Source organism: Hydra vulgaris, chromosome 02 (assembly GCF_038396675.1).
Source record: "Hydra vulgaris chromosome 02, alternate assembly HydraT2T_AEP".
In the NCBI taxonomy this organism is placed as follows: domain Eukaryota; kingdom Metazoa; phylum Cnidaria; class Hydrozoa; order Anthoathecata; family Hydridae; genus Hydra; species Hydra vulgaris.
The window spans coordinates 36,559,534-36,587,500 of record NC_088921.1 but is presented as its reverse complement, the minus strand read 5'-3'; the positions used below and the strand labels follow the sequence as shown (position 1 = coordinate 36,587,500).

Genomic DNA, 27,967 nt, shown 5'->3' with positions numbered 1-27,967 from the left:
GTTTAACTTAAACCATGCCGTAAGGTGCGTATCACATTAAGCTGCACAATCTAAAGCCATTTGTTCTGCTCCTTTTCTAAAATACACTAATTGATTTTCAAGTAGATGAACTTTAAGGCGTATAATAGTGTGACATTATTGGATAATCGAAAATTCGCCACAATGCTTCAGGTGTACTAACATAATGACAATCTAAAAAAGTGTTTACTTTATCATGCTTAATTTTTTCATTTATTAAGATATTTGCACAGTCATGACCCTTGTATAAATTTGTACAAATATTTAACAGCCTTAACAGACATGCAAGCTTCAACAATAATGTGAGCTTGATATTTCTTTGATAACTATGAATTGTAAGGTACCACCTAGCAGTTATCTAAATTGTTACCTTTAATATCGATAACCAAACGATTATCATGACATTATAGCGTGGATAACCATTATGAAATGCTACTGTGTTAGCATTAAATTCTTTAGAATAATTTTTGCTGCACACCCCATCTTTCATGCAGGGAGAATTTGGATTCAGAATGCCACATGGACCGTGAATCATGCAAGTTTTAATAACGTCATAAAGATCACGATTAACAATCAGATCTGGAATTTCTGCAGATATTAAATTTTTGATATCCTGTGCTATTTCAAGCTTATCGTCGTTTGCAAAGTGAAGTAAATATGAATATGTGGCAAACAATGCTTTTGAAATTCAATAACCTGAACATGTGTTACAACTTTCCCTATTACACCCTGCTTAAAAAAGTCATTGAGAAGGTTATTAAATTTGAGTTTAAATACTTGAGTAACCAAGACAGGTCTATCATTTGCTGTCTGTCCTGGATATAAATTTTCAGTTATCTTGCGCCATTTTGGGTTGCAAGTGAAGGTAATAAAAAGATATGGTTTACCATACTTTTTAATTATAGCCATAGCATTTTCAAAGTTTACTTATAAAGCTCTAGGACTTCCTACATAAGTTGATGGCAAAACTACAGCATGCCCTTGTCTAACATGATCATTTCCAAGGTTGTTTACATGTTTTTGTAAGGCTCCATACTGTTCGCTTCTCAGTTTGTTTTGGTTATTTCTGATGAAAGGAAAGCGCTAGCCTTCAATTTCAACATAAGCATCAACAGCATGTTGCAGAAACAGTTTTTTGCCATAAAAGAGTGAAGAAAAAAATTGTCTAACTGAAAGTTTATAATTGTAATACTGAGATAATGTAACATGATTTCTAACCATTGTAGCACGTTCGGGGTTGTGAACCAGTTGATTATGCCAACCACTATCACCCCTTGGAAAAAATAGAGGATAAACCATAGGATCTAAGTTGGCAGACGTACTTGATATAGTTTTAAGAGGATGACCTCTTGGGTAGATAACAACTTTTGTGAAGGGAGATTGCAGCGACGTCTATCTTGCCCTTCAAGTAAAGACACTTTTACAACTGACACTGAGCGACCTTCTATAGCTGCTTGATGAATTTATTTATCTTCCACTTCAGCCATGTTTTTAAATGCAAGAGCAAATGGGTTCTCGTCACTAATAATAGTTTGCAATCGAAACATTAAATCATTTAAACAAAGATCATTACCATGTTGCTGCATTCTAAAATTTACTGCTGCAAGTGGGTCATAGATGTATAGTTGACAATATATCGGCAGAATATCTTGATTTGACCTAGGATTACCTATACAATGAAAAACTTGACCACATATTCTAAAACATGGCGGTCCATGATTCATGGGTTGAACTACATTAGCTTCAAATGAAGCAAAAGAAAGACAGGCATTATAATTTTTAATATATTTTAAAAAATTCAGATTGGCATTTCCATCTGCATAATTTCCTTTAAATAAATCTTGTAAATCTTGTGGAAATGGTGAAGGTTGCAACAAAACTACCTTTCCATTACGGCAACATAAAAAATGTATTTCATCAGGAAACTTCTTAGCACCACAATGTAAAACTGACAAATATAATTCATTTTTCCTAAATAAATATAATCTGGAGTAGTATTACTTTGCTATACAATGCATTCATATCTAGTATTTTGTTGACTATTAATTTAATCTCGCCTAAGCCTCTTTCATTTCTGCGACAATTATTTTTAATTCGCCTAACCACGCTCTTCATTTGGGTTCAAATTATTTGCTGCTTGCTGAGAAATATAATAAAATAAATATCAGCTAGATGTTTAAAAAAAAAATAACTTCTAAGTTTTTATATTTAGATTTTAAAAAATTAATCTAAATAAATAAATTAGCAAATAATAATAAAAAAATTATTAAAAACCTGCAATTCTAATAATAAACATACTGCTAATACATAAAAAATTTTAAAAATGTTATAAACCCTTTTTTGCAAACTTCAATTTTATTTCTTTAAAAAAGTTATTAGTAAACATTTTTTAAAAATTCACAAAACTTTACAATATTTTGTTCTTCTATACCACATAAATATGTCATCTGATAAATCTAAAATAAAAAATGTAACGCATAAGTAAATAAATAAGAAAAACATTACATACAAAAAATGGAAATCAATGTACCTGATAGAGAAAAGCTGTTGTGATTTGCCAGAGTAGTAGTTGTTAAATATTATTTCTTATATTAGCTTTTAGAAAATAATTTATGCTGATACATCATGACTCCAAAATATTTATAGCAAAATCATGTAATGAACAGCGCTAAAGACAATATATCTAATTGTGATAAAACAAATTGTATATATGACAAAACAATTTGTCTTGGTTTTTAGTTTATAAAATAATTTGTAACAAAATAATTTGTATTGGTTTTAAGCTTTTAGTTTTATAAAACAAATTGTATATATGGCAAAATAATTTGTCTTGGTTTTTAGTAAATGATTAAAAGCAGTGAGATCTAATAATGAAATTATCTATTTATCATTTTTAACAATAGACACCAACATGAAGGTAAGCCAAATGTCTATCAACTCAAAAGATTTCTAAAAAACAACATCAAAACAACAACACACAACAATAGCACACAAGTTAATATAATATGCATATAAGATAACTTAAGTAATATAACATTCATATATAGAAGAACATAAGTAACAACATTACGCAAAAATGTTATTAAAATCCATTATTATGTATTTTCAAAATAATTAATAATATAAGCTTGAAAACACCTAAACCTAAAGCAGTAACAGTTTGACACTAAACACTGGCGTGTAACCCTCTGCTATAAGTACATCACTTGGCTGGCAAGATTGACAAATCTTGCCAGCCAAATGATGTATCACTACACGTTTATCAAGTCACAGCACTTTAAAAACATGGAAACAACATAATATAAACACATGTACCAACTGTAAACACAATATATATATTTAACCTTATATAAACATATTTAAACACATTTATAAAACAATTATATAACACATATTACCACATACACAAACAATAAAAAAAAAAACACTTTACATAAAAAAAAACAGCTATAAAGCATATATTACCGCATACACATACTAATCAAAAAAGCATATATGCAAACAATAAACATATAACTTGAATTATGAAAACAAAAATTTTTAAAATGACATGAGAAAATTTAAAAAGATTCAAAGTGAACAAAATATAAATATATATATACAAACAATACTCTTTATCTTTATATTTTTTTCATAAGAACTGTAATCCTCATAACAAAATTTAACTTTTACATACAATATCATGTGACATGTCATGTCAGTGTTGGCACAAAATTTTAGTTTATTTTTTCTAAATTTTCTAAAAGAGAACAAAAATAGTTAATAGCATCACAGAAATTTCAAAGTAGTAATAACCAATTTCATGGAAATAGCATTAGTATAATTTTTTGTATAAAAAATAAATAAAAATAATTAGTTATTATGTTGCATTTATATATGTATGTACATATGTACATACATACTTACACACATACATACATATAGGGTGACCAGAGTACTCTTTTTTATGTAGGAGAGTGCAGCAATAAGTTGTTTAATATGTTTTGGCGCTGTGCTCTCCTACGATAAACAAGAGTATTCCAGTCAGTCTACATACATACATGCATGTGTGCATACACACAAGCAGATAGGCAAACTCAAAATCATCTCTTTCATTTATTTCGTTTTTTTGTTTGTTTTTGTTTTGTTTTGTCAGTCTTAACAAAGGTTTCATTACGTGAAGTTTAAAAGTTAAAGGCCAAAATCGCAAAGAAATGTTTTATTAAAAAAACAAAAAATCTATTATTCTCTCTCAATCTTTAATCAAATTTAATTTAGTTGAATGTTTAAAACATATTTTTAATGTTTTAAATATTTTTTTTTTTTTTTTTAATTTTTAATTTTATTTTAGGAAAAAAGAAATTCCACGTGCATTCTAATAATTGCATTCTAGTAATGATTTTTCATGTGCATCTTATATTAAAAATTCAAAACTCAGTCTCTTTCTTTGTTTCATTTTAATAGTTATTATTCTATATATTGCCAACTATAATTCTATATATAATGAACAATTTTCCGTTATCATAATAATTGCAAAAAATGTATGATTGCATAAAGGGTATAAACATAATTTAAAACATTGAAAGAAACTTAATATTTGGTAAAATTTGGTCATTTTTGATTTTATTTAGAAATACAATCAATGAAGAATTTAACAAACAAATCTGTTCAGTATTGGGACAATGGGAAACTGACATTTTAAAAACTAAAGAAGGAGATGAAAAGCTAGAGGTTGCAGTTTTTGTCTAACTTAAAGCGTTTAATGATTGTTAATAACTTGCATTGTGTCACTTTTATTAGCAATATTTCAATAAGAGTTAAACTATTATTTAAGTTTGCTTCATCATTCTAAAGCTTTTTTTATTTATTTAAACCCCATTATAAAAGTTACTGTTTTTTGTTTATTAAAAACTAGTGTTAAAACTTTTCATATAAATAACAAAATACTCAGACTGTCATTTTAGATTATAAGCAGGTTCAGTGGTCATTTATAAAAATATAAATTTTTTGACGAAAATTACAGTTTATCATCTCAAATAATTATTTTCTTTAGCACCTTGAAACTTTATGATTGGCTTAATCTCGATGGAGAATTTTTGGTTGTCGATTGAGAACCTTTTTAAAAGTCTTTTTTTAATTGTTTAGTTTGGTTTTCATAATTTTCAGCGCAGATACATTCTGTACTTGAGAAACTCATGTTAAGAAGTTTTCTGAGTAAATTCTATGGTAATTCAAATTTGTGACATTTAATCTCTTGTGTAGGTCTAAATAAATCTCTTTTTTTTCTTTCAGTTCTCTGAGAATTTTACAAAAGTTATTGGCATAATTTTTTCCTCCATAAATGTAGATACTGTGCCACATATATACAATTGCAACTAGAATTTAATCTGTTTTTCTCTTGCTGTTTCATTTTATTTTTATGAAAAAGAAAACAGTTTTTTAATTATTGAAAAGGTTTTTTAGAATATTCTTTATGAAAACTTGAACTGCATAATAGCAAATAAAACAAGAAGTTTTTTCCTTACTGTTGTACAAGTAAAGTCCTTGTCTTTCGATACATCCTTCTTGAATGTATACCAGAGGATCCTGAATACCTGACTTCCATATGAATACCTTATTTATTTAATTACCTTCCATATAAATACCTGACTTCCATAAATGAATTTTGTAATTTTTATCCTTCGAGTCTTGTTTATCATTTTGGTAATATTGCAGTAGTTTGATGTAAATTTTATGTTGTCCCCTTTTAACATGATACCCAATTAATACCCACTGCCCCTACCCTTCTTTGCTCTTTTGCCGCCACTGTGTCTATTAATTTATGTGTGTGTGAGTGTGTGTGTATATATATATATATACATACATATATATATATATATATATATATATATATATATATATATATATATATATATATATATATATATATATATATATATATATATATATATATAAAAGAAAAGAAAATTCTTAAAACTAAAGTGTGCAAACTATAAAAGATGATGGAATTTACAACCGAAAAACATGAAAATGTGAGGAAGATTCCGTAATTCTATTAACGATCAGTGAAAATGAAAAAATACACATTTTTTATCTAAAAAACTATGGACATGGACATATATTCACAGTAATCAACTTCTTGTAATTTAAAAGGAAAAACTCCAATCATTTTATTACTTCAAGCATCCAACACCCGAAAAAAGTTTATTATTAAAAAAGTTTAACTTTAAATCTTTGCGACAAGACCTCACGATCTTCTTTGAATTTCCGTATTCTTTATTTTTATTACTATATTCATTTGTATTTTTTTTTTCTTTCTATTTTATATATTGCGTAAAGGTCAGCAGTAAATATAAAATAAAGAACAAAAAATTATAATTTTATAATTATATATGATGGGATGTAAAAAGTAAATTTTGTTTTTAAAATTTAAATTATTTTTACAGGCTATTTTTCGACAGCTACAGAAATCGCTTCAGCAACAACGAGTTGTTCAAAACCAACGGTTAAAATCGTTAAAAACGCTTCATGAACACTATACGAAAAGTGTTACTGAGTTAGCTAAGGTTCATCGTGATCAGCAAACTAATATACATGTCGAATTAAGAAAAGAATTGTCGAGTTTGCGCAAAAAAATGATCGATGGAGCGGTTTGTACTTATCTAAAAAAATTGTGTTTGTTTGTATTATTCTTTTTATTTAAATTTGGTTTATTTTTTTTCCAGCGCAATGAAAACTTTAGTAACATTAGAAAATCGCTTCAAAGCTTGCTACACAGTGTTTAAACCAAATAGATACTAGGTAAACAAACGTTGATAAACTATATGAAATATTTCTCGTTAGTAACGGTAACGGAAGCTGGTACATAGTTGTTATGCAATTCTTTTTAATACAATTTTTTTAGTTGATTGTATTTTGTTCAATTTCAAGTAATAAGTTTATTTTTAAGTATTTTTGCTGTTGTTGTGTCTTATCAAAGCTTGAGTTGACCACAGGAAAAATAGCCTTAAAACGGGGATACGTTTTACCGCACACTCCTCCACCAACAGTATAATGCAAATCTTATATTTTGATTCTATTGATATTTTTTTTTTCCCAATCTTTTTAGATTAAAAATATCATTTTCTTAAATTTCCAGTAGTTAACCCTCAAGTCACAACGACTTTATTTCTGGAAATAATGGCTTATAACGGCTCTTTTTTTTTCTAAATGTTGTAAATAGTTGCATAAAACAATATTGCGAGATTGTTTTGTTTATATATAAAGTTTGTGTTAATATAAAGTTACCTCGCCATATTGTTTTGTTATTGTTTTATACAGTTTTTAATATAAAAAAATGAATAAAGGGGTTCGACTTTAGAAACTGTTTTAAAATGATTGCATCTATATACGTTTTTGGATAGCCTTAATTTAAAAAAAAAACTTCCTACTTTTCAGTTAAATGCATCTTTTGTTTTGTATCTAAAAAGAAATAGCGAAATTAGATAAAAAAAAGAAACATGCACATAGTACAAGCCTACTAAGAATATGTAGTTATAAATTTAGGATTATAAAATTAGCTGAATTTTAATAAGTAATCTGCTAAATAATTCGTTTTAGCAAATGTTAAAATTATTGTATTGTAATCCGCCAAATATACCATGAAAAACGATGCATTTCATATTGAAACTTAGCGATAGAAAAAATCAATATAGGTACAATGTGTCACGTTTGATTGAAGTTTGATGGTTAAAAAAGGATATATTGTTAATAGTTAATATAAATTACTGATGGTATACTCATTTTACCAAATAATTTTAACGTGATCTGCCGAATTATTTGCAGATTTGCACATATTAGAGTACGGCGGATTGTTTTTTTATTCGTATGGTGTTAACTACCTAACACAAAAAACATTTGTGCACAAGACTTTTCTCTAAACGCTTGCATCTTTGGCAGATTATTTAAAAGAATTCAACTAACTTTATAATCCACTCTGCCGTTTGATTCGTATAAATGATATGCTCTGCCGATTGTACCTACCACTCTCAACGTTGTTAATGTAAGTTCTCGTTTTTATTTGTCTTGTTTAGTTTTAATAGCCGCAAACAGCAATTTCTGTTCAACAAGATCTGTGTATTCATTAAATTTTTTTTTAAAGTTTTTTATTTACAGAACTTATACATTTGCGTCAATCTACATTTTACATTTATATTACGTTTAAAATATAAACGTAAACATTTCAATAATATATACGTTTTTAAATAATCTCAAGTAATTAAAGTTATTTATCCTTTAACATCTAACCAAGGAAAATGGTTAGACTTAACGATAACGATCTATTCTATTCAGATCTAAATACAACGAGAAAATAAAGAAATTATTAGACTACAATTATTTATGTTTTTTGTCCCGTTTATAAAGTTCTAGTTATCTGAAGAAATTTACTGAAAGGGGACTATAAAATGGTTAGACTTAACAAAGTTTGAGTTATCCGAGGTTCAACTTAACCGTCGAATTTTAATAGTAATAGATTAGACGGTTTCAAGGGACCAAATGAAAAGGTTCGAGTTAACTGGTGTTTGACTTATCGGGAATTAACTGCATTTATCAGCCGAAAATATCTCCCTTCAGCAATCCTCGAGGAAACTTATGTAATATTCTTTGACTTTCATACTATTGTTGCATTTTATTTAGATATTATTTTTGAATAAAATAAATTATTTTTGGCAAAAAAAAGTTACATTTTATGTTTAATATGCAATGCACGTTTCTACAGCGATAACAAACGCCATCTATCCAGCAGCAGACGTGCCTGCAACATTAAGCAATTTTTTAACTTACTTTAATTTTTAATATCCATCTTGTTCTAAAAACACCAGTGCTTATTTAGCGAATATTTTATTCAAGTAATAATAATTTATGTACGTCATATTCCATAATTCTTGATTTCATTTAATCAAAATATTCATACATATTTAATTTTTTATTTCATTGGGATTTTCTCACAACAATTTTATCTGATGTTTCATGTCACAATGAAATCAAAATGCATCCAATAGTAATAAAGTGTTAAGTAAAGTATTATAGAGCATTTAAGTAAAAATTTAGAATCTTATGAGGGGAAAACATTTTTTTCATAACGCTTATAACAGGATAATAAAAAAAATTTAAAATTTCAAGTTGTTGCACTAACAACTGATAATAAAAATACATATTTTGGTGGGTTAAGTCACAGTGTAGTGAATAATATAAAGTTACAAGTCTTCTCAAAAAAAAGTATTAGGTTTAAGTTAGGTATAAGCACAGGTTTTTTGTCAAATGCAATTAACACCGCAACATGTACAATTGAAATAACAACAGAACATTGAAATAAAACAAAATTGAAATAACAACTGTATAAATAACAAAAAATTATTTGTAGTTTAGTTGTTTTACTGTTTGTGGGGTTATATTAAAATAATTTTTTGAGAACACAGTTGTTGAATTCAAAAAATTTTAAGATGACAGAAAGTTAGCTCTAGACTTGCTATCGAGCGTATTTTACAACCGTTTTCAATATAGTAAATCAAACAATTCTACACAAAGTTATGAGGTTTTGAGTAAGAAACTTTGGTCATTTGGATTTATTATAAAAGTGAGAGTTGCTAATTTGGGGAGATAATGTTTGTCGCCTAGTAGCCCACATTGTTTATTTTTGATTTGTGCGATTTGTTCGTACGCCTGTTACATAAAGATTCAATGTGCACAATACAGTTAGTTTAACAGTGTTAACGCAGAAGACAGATGCATAGGTTTTACAAATTTTGAAGTTTCATTTATGTTTTATTTGATCATCCTTTGTGACAGAAGATAAGATATTTTTGCAAACCTTGTTATATTGCTTATTTTCCCACGCAATAAACTCTAAATTGTCATTATTGCTATTGCTTATGAACTAAATCTTATTGTTAAAAACCAACTTGATTGCACACCATTCATATTACCTAAATCGGGGAACTGCCAGCTACTTTTCATGGGGTCTCCATTATAGGAGATAATTTTTTCATATTATGAGATGCTCCTTTTTTATTTGACTTAAATGAGCTATATTTTTAATTTTTTATCAAATGGCTTCCAGAAAAAAATGGAAAGAGGAAGATATGAAAAAAGCAATCGCAGCAATAAGGACTAAACAAATGGGTAGTTTCTAAGCCAGTAAAGTTTCCAATATGTCTAAAACCATATTGGAACGCTATTATAAATTTAACAAAAACAAGGAACATGCTTGGGGAAGAAATCAGATTTACCACCTCACATAGAACAAGATTTAGCAGAACAATGCTTTCTATTAGAAAAAAATACTTCGCTTTATCAGCTTAAGATGTTAGGAGATTGGCCTATCAAATACCAAGAAAGAATAATATTAAAACAACTTTTTTGACTGTCAAAGAAGTCGCCGGAAAAAATATTTAAAGAATTTTTTGACTCAACACCCATAGTTAACAATACGTAGACCAGAAAGTCTTTCAAAAGCTCGAGCTATCGTTTTAATCCAGAAGCTGAAAATTCTTTTTCTAGATATTTTTGAATCTGCCATGATTAAAGTTAATGATAATCTTAATATGTTGTATAATTGTAACGAAACATGGATCACTGTTATACAGCACATAAGAACCAAAATAATTGCACTTAAAGGTAAAAGACAAGTAGCTAGTCTGCAGGAACAGGAATGGGAAAAGTTAATAACTGTAGTAACATATATAAATCCTGTTGGCCATTTTATTCCACCGTTAATAATTAATAATTTTATTCCACCGTTAATAATCCTAGTTTTTGATGGCCATTATTCCTATTCTAGAAACCTGGACGTCATTAATTTAGCTAGTGAAAACTACGCAGAAATTATTACAATTCCTCCACATACAAGCCACAAAATACAGCTCCTCGATGTTTAATTTATGAGACCTTCCAAAACTGCATATTGCAAAGAAGTTATTGATCTTTGCGTAAGGCGCTTACTTGCAAATGATGATAGAGGTGAGGTTGTTGGAAGAGCCTATTGAAAGATTGCTGAAAACGCGCAAAATTGTTACCAAAAAACTGATTTATATCCCTGAAGAAGAAATATCTTCCAAGCGTCAGACTTTTCGTTTCATGATAGTATTAACATGGAGTCTATACCTCCAGTTGAGCAATCGTCATTAGATAATCTATCTAAATCTCCAAAAGCATGTTCCAGTAGAAGCAGAATCAAGTTATATCAGAGCAAAGTCCAATTCCAACAGTAAACTTAAAAATAGGACTAAAAGCTGAAAATCTTCAAAACTTACTTAATCTCCTTACAAACTTGAATTTAAAAACCGTTTAAAAAGAAAAAATGTCAAGCTGAAACAAAATGTCATTCAAACAAAAAAGAAAAAAACCATAGCAAACAGTTAAAAAAAGGAAAAGAATATCTTTTAATGAAAAGGAAACAAAAATAAAACAAACTGAAAAACACATTCAAAAAAACAAAGGAGCAGAAACTACAAAGAGCTTTTCAAAGAGAAGAGTAAATCTTCAACCGTTTTCGAATGTTTAAAGGATAGCTTGGGTGATGAAAAAACAAGAATAAATACAAGTAAATTAGTTGAATGTTTGTTTTGTCAACGAATATTTTCAGATAATCAAAATAATGAATCATGCCTAATATGTCAAAGATGGTCTCATTCTCTGTGTTGTTAACAATTTTATATGTGAATTTCTTACAAATAATTTTCTTAAAAAACATTAAATATAATTTTTTGTTTATTTCATTTAATTTTTCAGTTATTTTTTTAATTATTTATGTGTTTTTATGATTTCCCTATATTAGGAGTTCTTTTTTGAAGTACACCATTTAACATAATTTCACATTACATTTATTTTACACTTAAGTTCAATGTTATAAATAATTTATTTGCAATTTATTTATAATGCAATTTATTTATAAGCTAAAGTATGTAGCTTTACAATAAAAATTAGTTTTCTCCGATATAATAACTTGTATTCATATTTACCTATCTTACAAAAGCATCCCCATAATAGGCTACATTGCCCTAAGCATTCAAGACTTATTTTCAAGACTAAAGCCGCCAAACAACTCCCACTTCCAAATAAACTTCTTGAACTCTTTATTAGTTAATAAAACAATAAAATTCAAATTAAATGTATTCTGAAATAGATTTTACATTTCATGGAATATTTACATATAGTACAAGTAGTAATTTTAAGTAAACACAATAATAACTAAAACGCCAAACTAAAAAAACAAAAAACACAAAAAAAAACACACAAAAAACACACACAAAAAACAACGTAAAACAGTACAATACTTAAACGAAAAACTTTTGGAATAACAATTAAGTAAGAAGTTTGATAATTTAGGACAAAATTCAAATTACTTTTATACATTTATCTAGAATAAAAGACTTTTATATACCTAATTAAAATATAGCAATAAAAGAGAAGTAAATTATAATACAGTAACAACATTGTAAATAATGTAGTAATATAAGTATCGGTAATAATAATAGGCAATAATAATAAAAACTCCAGTTATTGGTAATAATAATCAAAATAATAATAATACAAACGATAAAGATAACAATTCTATTAATAATAATATTAATAATAATAATAATAATAATAATAATAATAATAATAATAATAATAATAATAATAATAACAATAATAGTAATGATAACAATAATATTAATAGTAATAATAACAACAATAGCAACAATAGTAATAATAACAATATTAAAAAATAGCAATATTTATAATAGTGAGAGTTGGAATTAGAATAGAGATATTAATTTGAGAAAAAGTTAAGAAAGAGCATGTGTTAGTAGTAATAAATCAGCATTGAAATGAAGAAAGTAGTAGAAAAGAGTTTTAGAAAAGATCAATTATTAGTAGTTATAGACCAGCATTGAAGTGAATAAGGTTAAGATGGATAGTAGATAGTTAGCAGTAGAGTAGCATAGAAATTAGGAAAAATACTTGTTTAATAAAAAATTAAATACACTGTTTTTGAATTTGGAAAATGTAGGGAGAGATTTTAACTGTGAGGGGAGACTATTCGATGTGCATATGCTCTGATATTTAATCGATTAATGTCCATAAAAAACAGTTCTATGTTTAGGTATAGATAATTTGAAGCTTTTAGCTGATCGAAATTGGTAACGAGTATTTTTTTTATAAGTAAAAAAATCAGTAAATGGAAGGTTTTATGTTGCTGTTTCCAAACAAATAAACAGTTGGAGTGTTTAATAAGGTCTTTTAACTTAAGTATCTTTGATATGTAGTAGAGGATATTTGGGTCAAAGTTAAAATGCTGAAAATAGATTATTTTTAGGGCTTTATTTTGGAGGTGAGATAATCTTTTAAGTGTTAGAGATTGGGTTTGTCCCCATATTTGACAAGCATATCTAAGATGAGACTCAAAAACCACATGATATATGCTAAGAATCGTTTCAAGATTAAGATAATGTCGAACTTTGGCCAACATACCGTTAGACCTGCTTAGTTTCAGTGCTAAGTCTTGAAGATGGGATGCAAAACTTAAATTAGAATTAATTTTGATACCAAGATACTTGATAAAATTTACAGTATCCATTTTTTGGCCACTTAATCTGAAATTCAGGTGCTTTTTAATTTTTGTTTGACTTGATTTAAAGATAATATTTTCAGTTTTTTTGGATTTAAGTGATTTTATTAGATAGAAGCCACTGGAGTAGATTCGCTAAGTCATGGTTTATATTTTTGTTTATCTTTTTAAGTGATTTGTTAATTAAAAGCAGATTGGTGTCATCAGCAAAGTGGTAAGCAGTGGAAAACTTCAAAGAGGTGTTAAAATCATTAATAAAGAGAAGGAAAAGCAATGGTCCTAATACAGAGCCTTGTGGGATACCATTTGTTGATTTTATTAATTCCGATTTCATCCCATTAATAGAAACAAATTGTGTTCTATTTTGAAGATAAGAAGAAAACCATTGGAGTGTTGTGCCTCTGATACCGTAATACTCCAACTTTCTGATAAGAATGGAATGATCAACTGTATCAAAGGTTTTCTGGAGATCAACAAAAACACCACATGCAAACAATTTATTGTATTAAAGCTGTTCTAACTTTTTCAGTTATATCAATTAGTGCATGAGTTGTTGAATGATTGTTTCTAAACCCATACTGATTTTTATAAAGACACTTGAATTTCTCCAGTAAGTTGTAGAGTGTATTGTGCATAGATTTCTCAAATAGTTTGCTTATATTTGAGAGAAGAGAGATTGGGAGATAATTAGGGTAATCCAGTAGAGAACCTTTTTTATGTATTGGTGTCACTTTAGCTATCTTAAGGAGATCTGGGAAAATTCCATTTCTAAATGAGTTATTCATAATTATGGATAGTGGCTTTGAGATTATGTTTGGAATAAGCTTAAGAATAAATGTGGGAAGGCTGTTTGGGCCCAGACTTTTTTTGTTTTAAATTTTCATAATGAGGCTCGATACCTCAACTTCAGTCACTGGCTTAAAGAAAAAAGAACTTTTATGAGGATTTTTTAGAAAGTCTCTAAAATCATATTTAGGGATAATTTTTTTGTTTATTAGATTCTCTTGGATAGTAGCAAAGTAATTGTTAAAAATATTAGCAATGGTGGTTGAATCAGAGGTGACTGTATCATTTATTTTTAGATTGAAAGAGTTATTGTATATAGTAGGTCTGATGTTGATAATTTCTTTTATTCTTTTCCAAGTTCTCTTAATGCTGTTTAGGTTGTTGTTGAAAAAGGGAATATAATACATTTTTTTGGATTGTTTAATTAAGTTTTATTTCTATATAACCTAAATTTATCAAAGAGTAGATTTCTTGTATTAGTATTGTTTGATTTAACAAATTTTTTATAAATGAAATTTTTGGTTGAGATGGATTTAAGAATACCAGCGGTTATCCATGGTTTAGATTTAAGTTTAATTTGTTTTTTTGTTAAAACTTTGTATGGAGCATGCCTGTCTAGAACTTTTTCAAATGTATTTAAAAAACTTATCATTGTTTTATTTATATCGACGTCTTTTATTTGCACCTCCCAGTTTATACTAGATATATCTTGTATAAAGGTGTCAGTATCAAAGTTTTTAAAGCATCTTCTAGAGATTTTTATATTCTTTTTTTTTGGTGTAATACCAGGAATACAGAGAAACTGGGCCATGTGGTCTGAAATAGAAACTGTTAGATTGCCAGAGATTGTTTCAGGAGAATAGGAGTTTATAAAAATATTATCAATGAGAATTTTGGTTTTTGAGGTTATACGTGTTGGAAGTATAATGGTTGGAAGAAACGAGCAAGAGCATAATGTTTGGAGATAATTAGAAACAATAGGAGATTCTCTATAATTAATTAAGTCCATGTTGAAATCACCAATTAATATAATGTTTCTTTTTTCATAACTTAATTTCTCAAGTAAAGGTGTTAAATAGTTTGCAATGAATTGTTTTGGATTTAAAGTTGGATGACGATATATGAAGCCAATTAAAGTATTGGTTTTATGAGGGTTGATAGCTTCAACAAAAACTGATTCAAGAAATTTCGAGGCATAGATTGTAAGATAATCACCAACTACATAGTTAAGATTAGAGCTTAGATAAAGAAGAGCCCCACCTTTTTTTGGCTCAGTAGGGCAATGTTCAGTGTTAAATTCATTTATGGTAATATCAGTTATATTTGAGCCTTTTATATATAAATTTGATTCAGTAATTCCTATCACCATAGGGGAAGTGTTAAGAGTGCCAATAAGGCTACGGAGATCGTCGATATGTTGTGGTAAGGAATCAATATTGAGATGAAGATATATATCAGTATCAGGATTTAAAGAATTATTGAGTTCTGTAATACTACAGAATTAAATAATTCTTTAAGATATTTACAATTAATAGTTGGATTACATACATTATTCATATCTCTATATAGACTTTTTAGGTGAGCAGGAGATTCAAGAGATTTTAATAGCTTTAATGGAAGATTCTTGCATGAAAGTGTAAGTTTAAGTTCTTGATCGGAAAAGGTACTAAATGGCATATTTTCGGAAATACAGTCAGAGCAATACCATTCTAAAGAACCATTGGAGATAATGTTATATGTATGCTTATTGATTAGATTGCACTTTGTGTGAATACAAGAAAAGCAGCAGTCACATTGGATGACTTTATGGTTTTTAGATACATTTTTTTAAAAAGACGATTGGGAGTATTATGCTAACAATAAACAAAGGCAAGGTTGCACTTGAGCTGCAAAAAATGCAAAGTTTGCAACTTGGCAACTTATAAAGTCTTAGGCTTCTAACTTCCTTACTGTTTAAGTTCAGACCCAAGTACTGATCAATATTCTCAAGGATGTATATTCGAGCATACGAGAAAATGGTGAAGAAATTTTATTTTTCACTGGTATAATACTTTAAAACTTGCTTTCTTTGTAAATATTTTAAAATGTTCTGCTAATCTAAACGTTTTTATTACTTATATAGGAGGTTCTAATGCCCTATAACTCTAGGTCATATAAAGAATGATACATAGGGAACTAACATTTTCAGAGTTTAAAAAGTTAGTTGTTTATTTGTAATTGACTTAGTTCAAATCTAATGTTCTCTTACCGTCAGGCAAAATTGAGTTATGTTTGAAAGTTATATTGAAAAAAAATTGGATGATAAAAAAAAGATACTTAAAGGTTTCTATGGCTTAAAAAATATTTTACCGATAGAGATAAAAAGATAGCAAATTTCATCAATAAAAAATGTTTATAGACATTATACAAAAGCATTATACAACATTATATACAACATAGTACAAAAGCTACATTTATTGAACTTAATATTTATTGAACTTATTTTCATTCAGAATGTTGTGAATATTTGTCTTATAAAAGAAAATGATCCTGAGAAGCTAGAAATAAGCATAGTACCTTTACCAGAACTTCTTCTCATGAATTTGGTAAATCGCATTTGTAATTAAATCATACCTCTCTATGCAGGTTTAAGACAATGGATTTATAGCCTTGGTGTTATACGAAAAAGTTATCACAGAGGTATAATTGATGATAATGTATCAAGAACATTATTAAAAAAAGTAGTCTTGCATTAGTAATTCCGATGGAATAGTTCACTTTTGTTGATAAATTAAAGAAGTTTGACAGAGTTGCAACTGGTACATTTAGTAAAACATTAGATCAACAGTATCGCAAGCTGATCCAAGACTTTATAGATAGTTTTAAATATTCTTAAACTTACTGTTTGGAAGTTAGTATGATATAAAATTCCATTATTTAACATCTTCTCTTACTTTTGATATTTTTCTCATATACATTAACATATTATATACTTGAATAAAAGCCTCAGTAATATGTGGAAAGTACATGCAATGAGTTCTCATTTATAAGGTTTTATAGATATGCACAGCTGCTCCTGTAAAAATACAATGAACAATCAAAAAAAGTTCCACACCAAAAATGAAGCCAGTTGTAATCAGATTAAATGTATTCAACCTTAGCGCGAAGCATAGTGAAAGAAGTAAATGAATTGCCGAATCGTTTTCCAGCATGAAAATGTTGTGTTTTATCAAGCTGATTTTATTGAGTGATTTTTTATAATGCTAAATTAAAAGCAATTGTATTAAAAAATAAGAGAGACTTATGGTATTTAGCCATTTTGTAAACTGAAACTATTTGCAGACAAAACCATATAAATCAATGCCATACCAAGACAAAGCCATATAAATCAATGCCAGACAAAGCCATATAAATCAATGTCATTTTGTAAATTGAAACTATTTGCAGACAAAGCGATATAAAACAACCCAAATGATCATACAAAGAGAGTTGTCAAAAACTGATGCTAAATGCCTGAGCAATTAAAAACACACAAACAATTTCATAATTCTTCCTAAACAGGGGAGAAATATAAATTTGTATAAGTTTTTTGTGTTTTTTAAATTAAATTTATTAATAAATTTGAAGTTTCATAAAAATTTCGCATATGTTTTAGAAGTTATGGTCACGTTTAGTGGTCATAACAAACGAGCTATAATAGATTTTATGTTTGAGTTTTATTAATAAAGTTTCATTAACTTTAAGATTGTAAAAAATAGTTTTTTTAACCTAAGGTAGTGCCCCTCTTTTGGTCGGTACCCAAAAGAGGGCAATACCATAGGTTTACCCCATTTAAAAAACTTTTTTTGAAAATGTACCATGCGCAAGAATTTAATTTTTGATATATATTTTTTTTTTTTTGCAATCTTAAAGTAAATGAAATTTTATTAATAAAAATCAGGAAATTCATTTGCCATCTACCCTATGGGTTTCTCTTATAGAATATATAAAAATTTTTGAAGTGTTAAAAAATCACACTTTGGTGGTTAATTTCTGACATGCGCTTAAGTGCTACGTTTATTTAATGAAACTTTGGCGGTGTTTTTAAATAACAAACATTATTATAAACAAGTGAACTAACGAAGGTCTTTAAATTAAATTTATGCAAAAATAAAACAAATGCTTCGAGAAATGGTTAGGAAAGTTCGTTGATTGTTCCCAAAATAAAAATAAAATATCTGCAAGCAAAAACACTATATTTTTAAATTTAAATAATAGGCAATAAAAAACTCAACAATTGTAACAGTATTTTAATCGTTAGATTAACGGTTCTAATACTCTGTTAATGCCAATAATTCTGCTATGGGCAATACTAACAACTTGTTTAGTAATACAGACTAATTTAGTATTAGTTATTGTTCATGAAATAATAATAAAATTAAGATTTGTTAATAAGTTAAAATAGTTTCGTAAAACATAACGGTAATGATTACTTGTATTAATAGTACAAGTGTACATGTTGTACACTTGTACATAGTGTACACTAGTACATAGTGTTACATAGTACTTATACATAGTGTTACATAGTATACATATTATACACTGACCCTATAGTACTACTATAGGGTCGGTGCCCTAAAATTGGGGCAATATCATAGGTCCACCTCCTTTTCTTGATTATGGCTGATAACAAAAAAACAATTTTTTTTGTTTGAGTTTAGGTAGGTTGTGCAATGTATAAAGTAGATTTCTATTCTTTTTAATTGCTATTTTTTTACATTATACTCTAAAAAATGTCAATTGATTTCACAAATTATTTCAAATCTTGTATTAGTATGATAAAACATTAAAATATATATGCTTAAAATATGTATATATTAAATATGTTATCATATTACAAGAAACGGTTTAAAATATTATTTTTATAATTGAAATAATTAGTTGACAAGTGTTGTAAATTCTAGAATGTGACTACAGAGACAATAGAGAAACTTATGTAAAGTAATTTAAATATTCAAAAATTTTACTTTATTAATTGCTTTAATAATAATTTATTTAGATAAATACATTTTTATGTAAACTAAAAACAACTGGTGTGGAATAAAAGATTTCAGTAACTGTTACCTATGTTATCACAATGAATTATGTTGTTGGTTTATTTATAATAATAAAACTTAACGTTAACTTGTCCTAACATTTCTAGAAATAGCATTACAACATTGCTTTTGCTGTTAAACTAATTCAACATTCTATAAAACTTGCAGTTTTCTAACATGGTATATTTTATACAGAAACTGAAGAATTTGTTTTAGGTTTGGAAGGCTTTTCTCCCTAAACGTGGCCAAACAGAAATCAATTTATATGTTTTCTGTTATATGATTTTAAAACTTGGTTCTGTCCCGACTGGTTATTCTTTTTATTTTTGATGCTTAACTTGAATTAAACCCAAAAAATACATGAACATCTATTAAACATCGAAACGACTTTTAGATAAAACATTTAGTTATAGTTGGTTATCCGTTTAGAATAAAATTTAGATTAATGATTAGAACAAACCTCCATTTTAATGACTAAAACAAAATCATTACAAATATTCAAACTATATATATATATATATATGAAACAAACTTTTCAAAAATTTATATATATATATATATATATAAATTTTTGAAAAGTTTGTTTCATATGCTTCAATCCTTTTAATGTGTATACGTTTATTAAAAGTCTATTAAGCGTTTACAAAATTGACATATGTAAAGTCAATATTGTAAGTGTTTAATCTATGTTTAATAAACATGTAAATTAAAATTTTTCTAATGTACTCTTTAATTCTCTTAATATATACATTTATTTTCTCTTAATATATACATTTATTAAGTGTTTACAATATTGACATATGTTAAGCCAAAATAATAAATATTTAATCAATGCTTAATTAATGTATACATTAAAAAGCTTGAAATTTAGATTCAAAGCAACTGTGGATTTATGGTCAATAATTGATCCCTAAACGATTTATCAATTTTTCAACTAATTTTGACTAAATATTGATCTATTCTAGACGACTATGTAATTACTGGAAATGTCTTGATTAATTTATAAAATTTTTCAGATTATTATTATTTATTTGTGTAGATATAAAAATCGTTAACTTTCTTCTAGGCTATTAAGTGACTGGGGCCCTGGCTAAAAATGAGACTTTTTGCAAGTCTGGCCCTGGCCCAAGCAAAATTATAAGATTTAGCAGGGGTTGATAGCCGGGGCTAAAAAAACATTTATAATTCTTTATATATTAAAATTTTATACTTACACTTACTATTTATTAAATTCTGGCATATATTTATGCCAGTATTTAATAAATAGGGACAGATACAGTAAAAAGATGCAACTTGTTGAATAAGAAGCCAAGCAAGAATGAGTTTTAGTTTATTGTAATAGAGATAATAGCTAATAGAGAATGTAATAGAGAAGGCTAAAGCCTGCTGCTGCTGCTGCTGCTGCTGATGATGATGATGATGATGATGATGATGATGATGATGATGATGACAATAATGATGATGATGGCAATGATGATGATAACGATGATGATGATGATGGTGATGATGATGACAATGATGATGATGATGATGATGATGATGATGATGATGATGATGATGATGATGATGATGATGATGATGATGATGATGATGACAATAATGATGATGATGATGATGATGATGATGATGATGATGATGATGATGATGATGATGATGATGATGATGATGATGATGATGATGATGATGACAATAATGATGATGATGATGATGGCAATGATGATGATAATGATGATGATGATGATGGCGATGATGATGATGATGATAATGATGATGATGGTAATGATGATTATGGTCATGTTGATCATAATGATGTTTATATATGCATATATATACAAAATATAACATGAATTTAAAATTAAACAAAATATAACATGAAAATAAAATTCGTATTTTAGGATGTATATATGTTTATGCAGCCCTGGTCAAAATCAGGCTCTGGCTATATTTTATTAAACCCAACCCCTGTCAAATATCAATTCTGATTGTTTACTATTCTAGGCCACTAGAAAGTTTTACTAAATTTTTATGTATTCTTTGTATGTGGAGCAGTCCATCAATAAGTCAATACTGGATATTAAAAGAATGACTCATTCACTACACTCTCAGAGTAGGCAGGCTAAGCGTTATATAAATCCACTGTTAGCTATAAAAACATTTTTTTTTTCATCACTCAATATCAAACTTGGATTTATATAACAGTTTTTGAAGCGTTTTTGATAGCATTTACTTTCAGTAAATAGTTAAAAGATCATTTGAGAAAGAAAAAATGCATGAGATTTTAAAGAGGAACAAATTTGCATAATAATAAAGTGTTAGTTTAAGTAATGGATAGCAAGGAGAGAATAGCTTGATTGCTATTTACGAATTTTGCTAAAATTTTATTTGGAAACAACACCCCCTAAAACTATGCAGAATGAGTTATTAGATAGTTGATAGTCTTTTATTTGATAAATGGTCGTCTTGGTTATTTTCTTTAAAATCCTGGAAAAGAACAGGAAAAAGGTATCAAGACAATGAAGGGTTTATTACTTCTGATTCCATTCTCTATCTTTATAAATCTGTTATTCATCACAGAATACATTATATCGTAACAGAATACTTTTTTCAAATTTGTTATATCAATACCTTATATTAAATAAATAAAAAAACTTAATAAAATTAAGAAAAATTAGCAAATCTAATATAATCATATTTCCTTAGTGCATTCATGAAAAACATGATGAAATATATAATCATGTAAAGTGTATATATATGCACACACACAGATATATTAGAGATGTACCAGGTACCCAGCATATTTTTATGTTATGCTAGGTATCTGGTAATTTTTGGAGGTGCCTGGCTACCCCTGAAGGAGCTAGGTAAATTTTTCAAATGCTCGGCAACCCTGGAAATTGATGGGTACCCTGAAATTAATGTATGTTTGCCAGGTTTCCAGGTAATTTGAAAATACCTGGTACCCAGTACATTGCGGGCTTTTCCAGGTAACCAACAACTCTTTTTGTGTTTCTGGGTTACCAGGCTCCTTCAAAAATTAAAAAAGCACCTCCAAAACTAATTGCAAAGTAAACCAGCACACCTAAAAAACTTGCCGGATCCTTGGTACATCCCTATATATGTGTATATATATATATATATATATATATATATATATATATATATGTAATAATTATAACAGAAAGAAAAAATGGCAAATAATTATCCTCCTGTTCTTACTATTGCTGATTTGACACCGCCACTTTTTGATACAGCTAGTGAAACTTCAGTTAATTCAATTCGATCAAGAAAGACACCAACCTTTTATTCAACAATTTCAGATGTGGAAAAACGTTCTGCTTCAAAAACTGTAGGTTTATGTTCACGTTTATTGTTTATGTTAGTTTTATTAGTAATTTTAGTAATTTTATATCTTAAATAATAAATTTTTACTATTTATATACTAAAAATGTTTTTTTAAATCAATTTTCTTTTTTATAAATGTTTCATCTTATTTGAAATAAATAATGTATAGTAATGTTAGTAAATAAATCTCAGTTAAATTGTCTTGATTTATATTTATCTTGATTTTATAGTCAAAACAAAAAGACAATCAGATTAACTGATCTTTTTCAAGACCTTAAAATTTTTTACAGTTTCGAAGGATATATCAAATAGCTAGTATAATATCATATAAACTGGTTATAGAAGACTTCTGATGTAAATGCCAACTTTAATCTAGACACTTTTTCAGACAAAGAATTTTGTTGCAATTGTAATATATTCTTCTTTCATATGTAGATTATCTGTGCCTAATCCCAAATTGAAATATTCACGTAAACAGAAGTTAATCAACTTTTTAACCTTGTTCTTCATCAATAAAAACTTATGTCTAAAACCAATTCTTAAAAAAAATGTAAATGGAGAATGCATTTACTTTGTCTTTTAGAATTCTTTAAATCAGGTTTTGATAGGTTTTGAATTCTTTAAATCAGGTTTGATAGGTTTAAACCAAATGGATTAAACCAATGGTTTAAACCAAGCAAAAAAAAATATTAATTTAAACCAAACTAATTTTTTTGTTGAAAATATTAAATCAATTGGAGTTGCAAAGAAAAATAAGTGAGACTGTTGAAATTTTTTAAGAGTTGATAAAAATGGTATCATTTTTATCAACTGAAAAAAATAAATATTAGAAACTAGATATTTTCAAACTCTCAGTGATGCTCGTTTCTTTGCAAACACGCTAGATCGAAGATATTTTGTATCTAATCTAAAATAAAAATGAAACTGTAATGATCTTTGCAGATAAAGAATTTAAGAACTTGTTATCAATAATATTCAAGTTGAAATTCAAATCTGCTCCATTCGATAAAAGCTATTTGTATAGTTAATTTGTTTAAAAAAATATATCACCAATAGAATGGTGGAGATCTCTCAAATCTTTGTACTGCAACATCATGGATATTGAAGGTTTGGAAATGAAAGAATTTTTTTGACTTTTGGGCTTGAAAAAGCAAAAAAGTAGAAAAAGTTTGTTTTAATATATAGAACAATAAATAACAATGTATTGGTTGATGAATTACAGCAGTAATGTTAATAGAAAATATAATTTACTCAAGTAAAATGGCTAATGCTTTTTTTTTAATTGAAAAAGTTGACTAAATAAAAAAAAGTTGGCTTTTAAAAAAAGGAGTTTAAACCAAAAAACCCATGGTTTTTTGGTTTTTTTAAAAAAACCATAGTTTAAAAAAAAAAAAAAAACCCCATGGTTTTTTTACAACCCTGTTCTAAATACCATTAAGTGTTTTAGAGAATGCTTGACCATGTTTGTTTGTTTTTTCAAAAAAAAAAAAAAGATTATAAAATTTTATATATAATATTTTTACAATTTATTTTTTTTAATCTTATTTTCTCTTCATTCAATGTCAAGAAGTAAAGAGATAAATGAAGAGAAAAAAAAGGAAAAATACCAAAAAGTTGCCAATAAAAAAACGTTATAAAGCACAACTTTCTTTAATGTAGATATTAAGAAAATGTTGATTTTTATGAAAATAATGATGCTAGTCATGTTCCAAGAAATAAAAAATAATAATAAATGCTTTATTGCTTTTATCTATAGCATAATAGAACCTATTTGTTAAAATGGTTAATAAATCAGCAATAAAACAAGAGAACGAAATCTTGATTGTTAAAGAGAAAGTTGTTAGACTGAAGGTGAGTATTAGAAGTTGGTTAATTATGGATTCAAAGACTTTGCTAATAGTAGTAAAAAGACTGGAAACTATTAGATGAAATTAATAGTTAATTAATAATGATAATAGAGGGGTCAGAGAATTCTAAAGAGTTTTTTTAAAATTTGAACTAGTAAGCGATGATGATGATGATGATGATGATGATGATGATGATGATGATGATGATGATGATCATCATCATCATCATCATCATCATAATCATCATCATCATCATTATCATCAGGCTTTAGCCTTCCTCTTTTATGTTTCTTTAATATAAACAATCTAGAGCAATTTTTTTCCTTAACTAGCTCATTCATAGAATATCTTAGAAATTCTCTTCAAGTACTTTTTTTACTTCTACCACTACCATTTTCTCCTGAATCTGCTATCTCTCTACATGCTGATACCTAAATCACTTTATTCTTCTCTAAGAAATGTTGTTTGATACAATGTTTTTTTCTAATCTGTCTAAGATTATGTCTTCTTTTCTTGTCTTGTTAAAGTCACACCACACATCCATTTTAATCATCTTCTCTTTCGGCAAATACTACACAATATAAATACTAAAGTTTATATAAATATGAAAAAATATTGGATGCCAGCATTTAAATAAATAGGAAACATAAATGTTTATATCCATAATATGTATGCATCTTGGAAGCTTTTATTCTTTCTCTTCAATCTTAAGTCAATAGTGATAGAAATATCATTAGTATAGATGAACCACAGCACAGAACCAAAGATAGAACCTTGTGGCAACCAAGAAATTACTGAAAATTAAAGTGTTGTACGTCAAGGATGACTTTAATACTGCATTTAAAAAAGGATGACTCAATAACTTTAAAAGCTTTCCCAGTTTACACAACATGAAGCAATTCTATGGAGAAGACCAGCATGCCAGACTTTATAAAATATCTTTGATAATTTAAGAGCAATAGCATTGCGGTTCTAAAAATAGATTTGATAAACTTTTGGCAAAGCTTTCTGGGACAAAATGCAGACAAACAAAACAAAATGGAAAGAAACATAATACCAATTCTGAAGAAAATTTCGGTTTTCATGAAAATTTTATATCTAAAGTGGCTCTATTTGCTGGCGACTCAACCTTATACTCTTGTCTTGACAAATAATCTTCACTTTTTGGTTGCTTAGAACAAGCAGCTGGTTTTTAATCTCATCTCTCTTCTGTAACAGCCTAAGGCTTGCAGTGGCTTGTGGATTTAAATTCTGGACTTAAAATCCACAATTTTTGTTAGATAGAAAAACACATTTATTTACAGCAAAAAAGTATTGCAATATTATTGGCATTCCAATATTGATGAATAATAACCCTCTTACTCTCAGACAAAGTCTAAAAGCATATTGTAAATATAATTAGATCTGCTTTATCTACCTTTATCTTATTTCTTTCTTTTTTCTACTATCATGGTCAATGCTCAAACAAGCTATTACCTCTATTATGATAAACCAAAACTCATTCTTGATTGGTTTCTTATTCAATAAGCTGCATCCTTTTACTGTATCTGTCCTTTCATGCTATAAAAACTAATTACAAAAATTAATCCAGTTTTTTTGCTTGCACATCAAAACTATAAAAATTAATCCAGTTTTTTTCCTTGCACATCAAAAAAACCTTACAACTCTAACCTATCTTCATGTTTTTTTTACAACCTATAACTTTTAAAGTCTTCAGTTAACCATTTCCTAGTATTTTAACCTATCCTCTATTTTAAAGTAACTCATAACTTAATAGTGGTTTCTTGTAATCTTGTTAGAAGTAAGTAATATTTTTAAAGTATATAAATATATGCCAGTGTGTAATAAATAGTAAATGTAAGTATAAAATTATAATACAAAAAGTTATAAATTATAAATTTTTCTCTAGCCCCAGCTATCAACCCCTGCTAGTTCTTATAATTTTGCCAGGGCCAGTTTGCAAAAAGTCTCATTTTTAGCCAGGGATGGGGCCCAAACCCTTGGTCACTTCCTAATTTGAACCATATGTTGTTTTCCAGCAGACAAGGAAACAAATTTTATTTAAATAATTGTTTAATAATTTAGAAAATATTGAAGTGAGTTCTGAAGAATACTTTTTTGAGACTGACAGAAATGATGTATGGGTAACAAGCTATAGATCAGTTCAAGTGAGATATTAAGCAGAGTGATTTTGCTGTCTAAAATTGGATTAACTTGTTTCTCTGGGATGATAGAAAGTGTGTGGTCATTAGTGTGATTCATTCTTTACAATGAAGTGTGATTCATTCTTTACAAGTATTTCTACCTTATTATTAGAAGAGGTAATGAGATCAAACCACAAAAGTATAATTAAAATGGAAGTTCAACTAATTAAATTTAATTTTGACCCAGTTTTTTCATCAAAAGTAACTGAGGGCTACTTTTGAAATAAATATTTTTTTCAACTTTGTTATGCTTTTATCTTTTTCAACAGTTAAATAATAGTTTATCCTTGTAACTTTTTAATAACAGTAAGAAAGTTGAATAATAGTTTATCCTTGTGACTATTTAACAACAGTAAGAAAGTTGAATAATAGTTTATCCTTGTAACTATTTAATAACAGTAAGAAAGTTGTTCACTATGGAGATTGATCTTTTTATTGTTAGTGTTTTGTAAAAACATCTTTTAGTTTGAATAATTTTTAATTATTTTTTAAATGTTAAATAGATTTTAAACAGTTTTAGCTTCTTAATTATTATTAATTAAAATATAATTATATTAAAATATAAAAATAGTTATTAATTAAAATATAATTAATTTAGTTTAAAATATGAAACATTACAATTTTTTGTTTAAAATGCTGTGTGGAGGTATTTCTAAACAAAATAGTTTAAGCCTAATTAAAATAGTGACTTTGACGGCTATGTAAGATTTTTATCTGAAGATGGAATAACCTTTGCTTTGCACATTTCACACGTACTGATATCACATGTAAATAAATTGCAATAACGCTAAAGTATTAGAACATTGTTATGTTATTATAAAAAAATATGTTTATATAAATATAATATATATAAACATATTTATATTTATAATAAAATAAATAAAATAATAATAAAATAGCATTCTATAACCCGCTATGCAGGTCATAACTTTTGTTAGTAAATGTGACCACACCAAAAGCTGTATTGATCAGGTGACTGAGGCTAAAAAAAGTTAGATTTAAAAAAAAAAATTTGGGGGCTGTTTTTCTGACAAAGTTCTGATTTGTAAAATTCTGATAATTAGTTTTTATTGCTTTTGAATCGATGATGACATTTCACTTACAATCATTTTAGTGTTTTTTGTCTGGGACTAAAAGGGTTAACAG

General features: G+C 27.4%; 2 protein-coding genes across 7 annotated transcripts in view; both read left to right on the top strand.

Annotated features, from left to right (window-relative positions):
• Positions 1-6,782, top strand: part of LOC100202066 (synaptonemal complex protein 3-like) — a 33,150-nt gene extending 26,368 nt beyond the window's left edge. The window contains 3 exon segments of the mRNA NM_001309730.1: positions 4,629-4,728; positions 6,444-6,647; positions 6,723-6,782. Of these exon segments, the coding sequence (NP_001296659.1) occupies positions 4,629-4,728; positions 6,444-6,647; positions 6,723-6,782 (364 nt within the window).
• Positions 6,783-7,620: 838 nt separating this feature from the next.
• LOC100213963 (coiled-coil domain-containing protein 18) overlaps positions 7,621-27,967 on the top strand; it is a 41,918-nt gene continuing 21,571 nt past the window's right edge. For 2 of the 6 annotated variants that reach the window (XM_065790765.1, XM_065790764.1), the window contains exon 1: positions 22,607-22,774. Coding sequence is in view for 4 of the 6 variants with exons in the window: in XM_065790762.1 (XP_065646834.1) it covers positions 18,512-18,526; positions 22,607-22,774 (183 nt within the window). In the remaining 2 variants the exon portion in view is untranslated. Of the gene's footprint in view, positions 8,039-8,306; positions 8,631-18,415; positions 18,527-19,389; positions 19,609-22,606; positions 22,775-27,967 lie in introns of those variants that run through there. The other 4 variants (XM_065790763.1, XM_065790761.1, XM_065790762.1 and 1 more) reach the window with 4 other exon arrangements.